The sequence below is a fragment of the Kryptolebias marmoratus genome, linkage group LG18, assembly GCF_001649575.2.
Source record: "Kryptolebias marmoratus isolate JLee-2015 linkage group LG18, ASM164957v2, whole genome shotgun sequence".
Taxonomy (NCBI): domain Eukaryota; kingdom Metazoa; phylum Chordata; class Actinopteri; order Cyprinodontiformes; family Rivulidae; genus Kryptolebias; species Kryptolebias marmoratus.
The window spans coordinates 17,357,393-17,360,883 of NC_051447.1; the positions used below are offsets into that span (position 1 = coordinate 17,357,393).

The 3,491-nt window shown below is 42.4% G+C and overlaps 1 protein-coding gene across 3 annotated transcripts in view; it reads right to left on the reverse strand.

Moving 5' to 3' along the window:
- celsr1a (cadherin EGF LAG seven-pass G-type receptor 1a) overlaps nucleotides 1–3,491 on the reverse strand; it is a 91,724-nt gene that overhangs the window by 16,510 nt on the left and 71,723 nt on the right. For all 3 annotated transcript variants that reach the window (XM_017429902.3, XM_017429900.3, XM_017429901.3), the window contains exons 16-18: nucleotides 2,605–2,788; nucleotides 1,053–1,154; nucleotides 130–221 (exon numbers count right to left, since the gene is read on the reverse strand). In XM_017429902.3, the coding sequence (XP_017285391.1) occupies nucleotides 130–221; nucleotides 1,053–1,154; nucleotides 2,605–2,788 (378 nt within the window). The remainder of the gene's footprint in view (nucleotides 1–129; nucleotides 222–1,052; nucleotides 1,155–2,604; nucleotides 2,789–3,491) is intronic.

A 3,491-nucleotide genomic window follows, 5' to 3' on the forward strand; every position in this document is an offset into this window, starting at 1 on the left:
GGGGGGGGGAAGCAGCGGGACGACGGAAAGGAAAACGAAAGCTGAGCAGTCGTGGTGTTGGAGAACAAAAGAATGACACTTGAGCCGGAGCTTTTAGCTTGAAGGGAGCTTTTTTTGTTTTGCAGTCACCATTTTCTTCAGCTGAGAGAAGGTGGCGGTGGTGCAGTTAAAGAGCTCCGGCGACAACCAGCCAGTCTCACTGCAGTGTCGAATGGCGGTACCTGGGAGACAAAACACGGCAGAAAACAGGAAATAAAGAAGCGTTTCTCGGAACTTACATTTCCGATAATTAAAATAAAATACAGATAAATGAAAAAAAAAAGCTAAAAACTTACATTCTTTGAAGGAAATATATATTTTTCAACCACCTTGAATGACAAAGTTTTAAACAAAGATCTGACATGATCTGTTTGACCTCAGAGTATGTGTTGGGAATGACTCTCAGCTACTACCACACCAACTATTAGCTTAATATCTGCAAAACTGGGAGTTACTTCTGTGTTTGATTTGGACAAACTGCTGCAGCAGCCATCTCGAACCTTTAAAGCTAAACTAAGGTTGGAAGTCACAAAGAAGTGTTTTTTTTTTTGTATTTCCATAACAAAACAGGTGAATCCTTGAGGAAATGAAACTATCTGCTGGGGCTGAGGGAGGACAACGGGTGACGCTCGAGCAGAAAAGGCTCAGGAGGCGACAACTATCATCGTGTTGACTGGAGTTACTTTAAGGATAACCAGTGAAATACTCCAATTCTGAGTTTGAACACAGAGGAGATGGGTTTAAACGCAAACTTTCAGACAAATCTGTATATGACTGGTGTGTTTACAACTTTAAAAAGCTTTACTCGAGAAAAATACAACTGCTGTCATTAAAAAAAAAGCAAAGCAAAGCCATGTGGAAGGAGACAATATTATAGAGACAAATAACAGTCGTATTTTAAGAACAAACAGACCACTTCCTGTCACTGGCCTTGCTATAACATTTAATACAAATGTCCAAAACCTCAGATGACGAAGTGTTTTTAGAGGGATTATAGGTTATAGGTCACACACCAATGGACCCTCTGGGACAGTTCATGGCAGCAGGACGTCCAAATTTGGTCTTGGGCCACCAGATTCCGGCGTCAAACGCTTTGGGACAGCCCTCGTACACCACTGCACAGAGAAGAGAGTAGGTTCAAACACAACAAGTATTTATACGGCTGAGCATCGTTCAGGGTTTCCCCCCAGTCTATTATAAGCCTGGCGGGCTGTTTTGTACTCAGTGAAAATATTATCCATGCTTAACAGTAAAATGATGCTATTAAATTCAGCATTAGATGTTTTGTTGTTCCATGTAGTGATCCAACATGCAGCCTGTGCCACAAAAAGCACAGTACAGCATCTGTCTGTTTTCAGAGTTCTCTGTTGTTATTCATTGGCCTTGATGTGAGACGTGTGTTGGTGCCTTCTTTGCATTTTTTATTTATGTTAATTAACACATACTTAAATTAGGATTCAAATTAGGTGCAAACTATTTTTGTTTTAAAAAGTATTTCAAAAGTGCCTTTTTGTAAAACTGTAAATATTTGACACAAATATCTTACAATCTCACATAATAAATAGCCATATTTTTAACTTTCCTGTCAACTTTAATCTGTTTTTTTACTAAATCACGGCCGGCCGGCGAACGGCCACCTACCACCGGGCTCAGCCTCTTTTCTGGGGGAAACCCTGATCGTGGTTTAAAAGCTGTTTGTTCTGTTTCCATGTCACGACGCGACCTGTCGGATCCACTGGGAGCCGCGCTGGGACGCTCGCGGCTTTGATGGGTTCCTTCCTCCAGGAAGCAAAGCATGACGTGACGGAAAGCTGGAGCATCGTGAACGGGAAGGCGTCTCCGAGCTTTACGGTCTTTAAGTCCATGTTTGGAGCAGGGCTGACAGATGGGGGTGAAACCCGTCGAGGGTCGTCACACCTCGGCAACCCGCAGAACTAAACCAAACAAACCTCTTCCACGTTTCTGATCGCATCTTTTCCCCCACCCCCTCCACTTCTCTTATTTCTTCCCTGCGTCTGTTTGATTTGATCAGTCAGAAGAAGAAGAAAAAAAAACAAAAACAGGGTTTTTACAGCTTCACGTTGGGGTCGAATAACAAGAACGCTGTTTTCTATTCATCTTTACTGGATGGTGGGAGTCCGGTGCTGCTGCCAAGTCCGTCTTCTGGACTCGAGACTAGCCTCTTCCGCTCGAATGGCCGGCGACAAAAGAGCCGAAGTGAGCCTAAATGCAGCACCGGCGGATGTGAGCGACAGCGTTTGTTTCGTTTGGACACTTCATCAATTCATGCGGGCCGACTTGGTGAACCCGAAACATTTGGAGGAACAACACATCCCGCTTATTATTGCCACTTCGTATCACACACCCTTCCTGTACTCACTTGTTATCAACGCACTTTAACAGGACTTATTACCAACTATTAGTCGACTTATAAACAAAAAAATGCTGTCATATTTAATATAAACGTAATAATTTAGATTTTGTGTATCGTCTTTGCTGGTTAAATATAGCTCAGAGAAGACAAACTACTAGAAGAAGAAGAAGATGACTTTCTTTCCCGCTTACCCTCACATCCAGTGGGGGTTACTTCAGCGAACGGGTTGTCACACTGGTTACACTGACGCCCGATGACTCCTCCCTTGCAGGGACACTGTCCGCTGACGAGGTCGCAAGATCGAGACGCGGAGCCGAGAGAGAAACAATCGCAGGGGTGGCACGTGTCCTCGCCCTCCGGATGGTAGTGGTTGTCCTGAAGGAGAGGAGATGACACACAGGAGAGCGGTGCAGCTTTTAAAGCAGGTAGGAGGAAAATTTATGATGCGTAACGCAGCAGAGGCAGGTGCTTTTAGCGTTTTGTTTTCACTGAAAAATAAAAAAATAATAATAATTCTCCAGGTCTTACAAACTAACACCTAAAGCATTAGTTTGCTTTAAACATCCAGGGTAATTTATGTCATTCTTGACTCTCAATAATCACCATAAATCTGCCTGTGGCAGTCCAAAGAAAATGTGCCTCAGCTACAAGCAGATACTGTAGATCTGCCTGCTAAAGCTCCCCTGCTCTGGAAACTTTTTATCAAATTCAGTTTAAAATCCTTACAAAAAAAAAGCCGAACTAGCTCTACCAAACAACGAGAACGTCCACAAACAGAGAGAACATTCTTAGCTTGGCTGTAGATTCAAATAAAACAACTGGAGCTCGTTTTTTTTACTTTGAGGCTGACTTCTGTTTCGAACAATATCAGCACAAAGTTTAATCAATCAATCAATCAAATTTTATTTGTATAGCACATTTCAGCAGCAAGGCATTTCAAGGTGCTTTACATAATTAAAAAACAAAATAAAAACAGCATGTGACAATGAATAAACAGTAAGAAAGAGACAAACATCAAAAACCCGCACTCTAACCCTAATTTAGCCATAAGCAACTCTAAACAGGTGGGTTTTAAGTT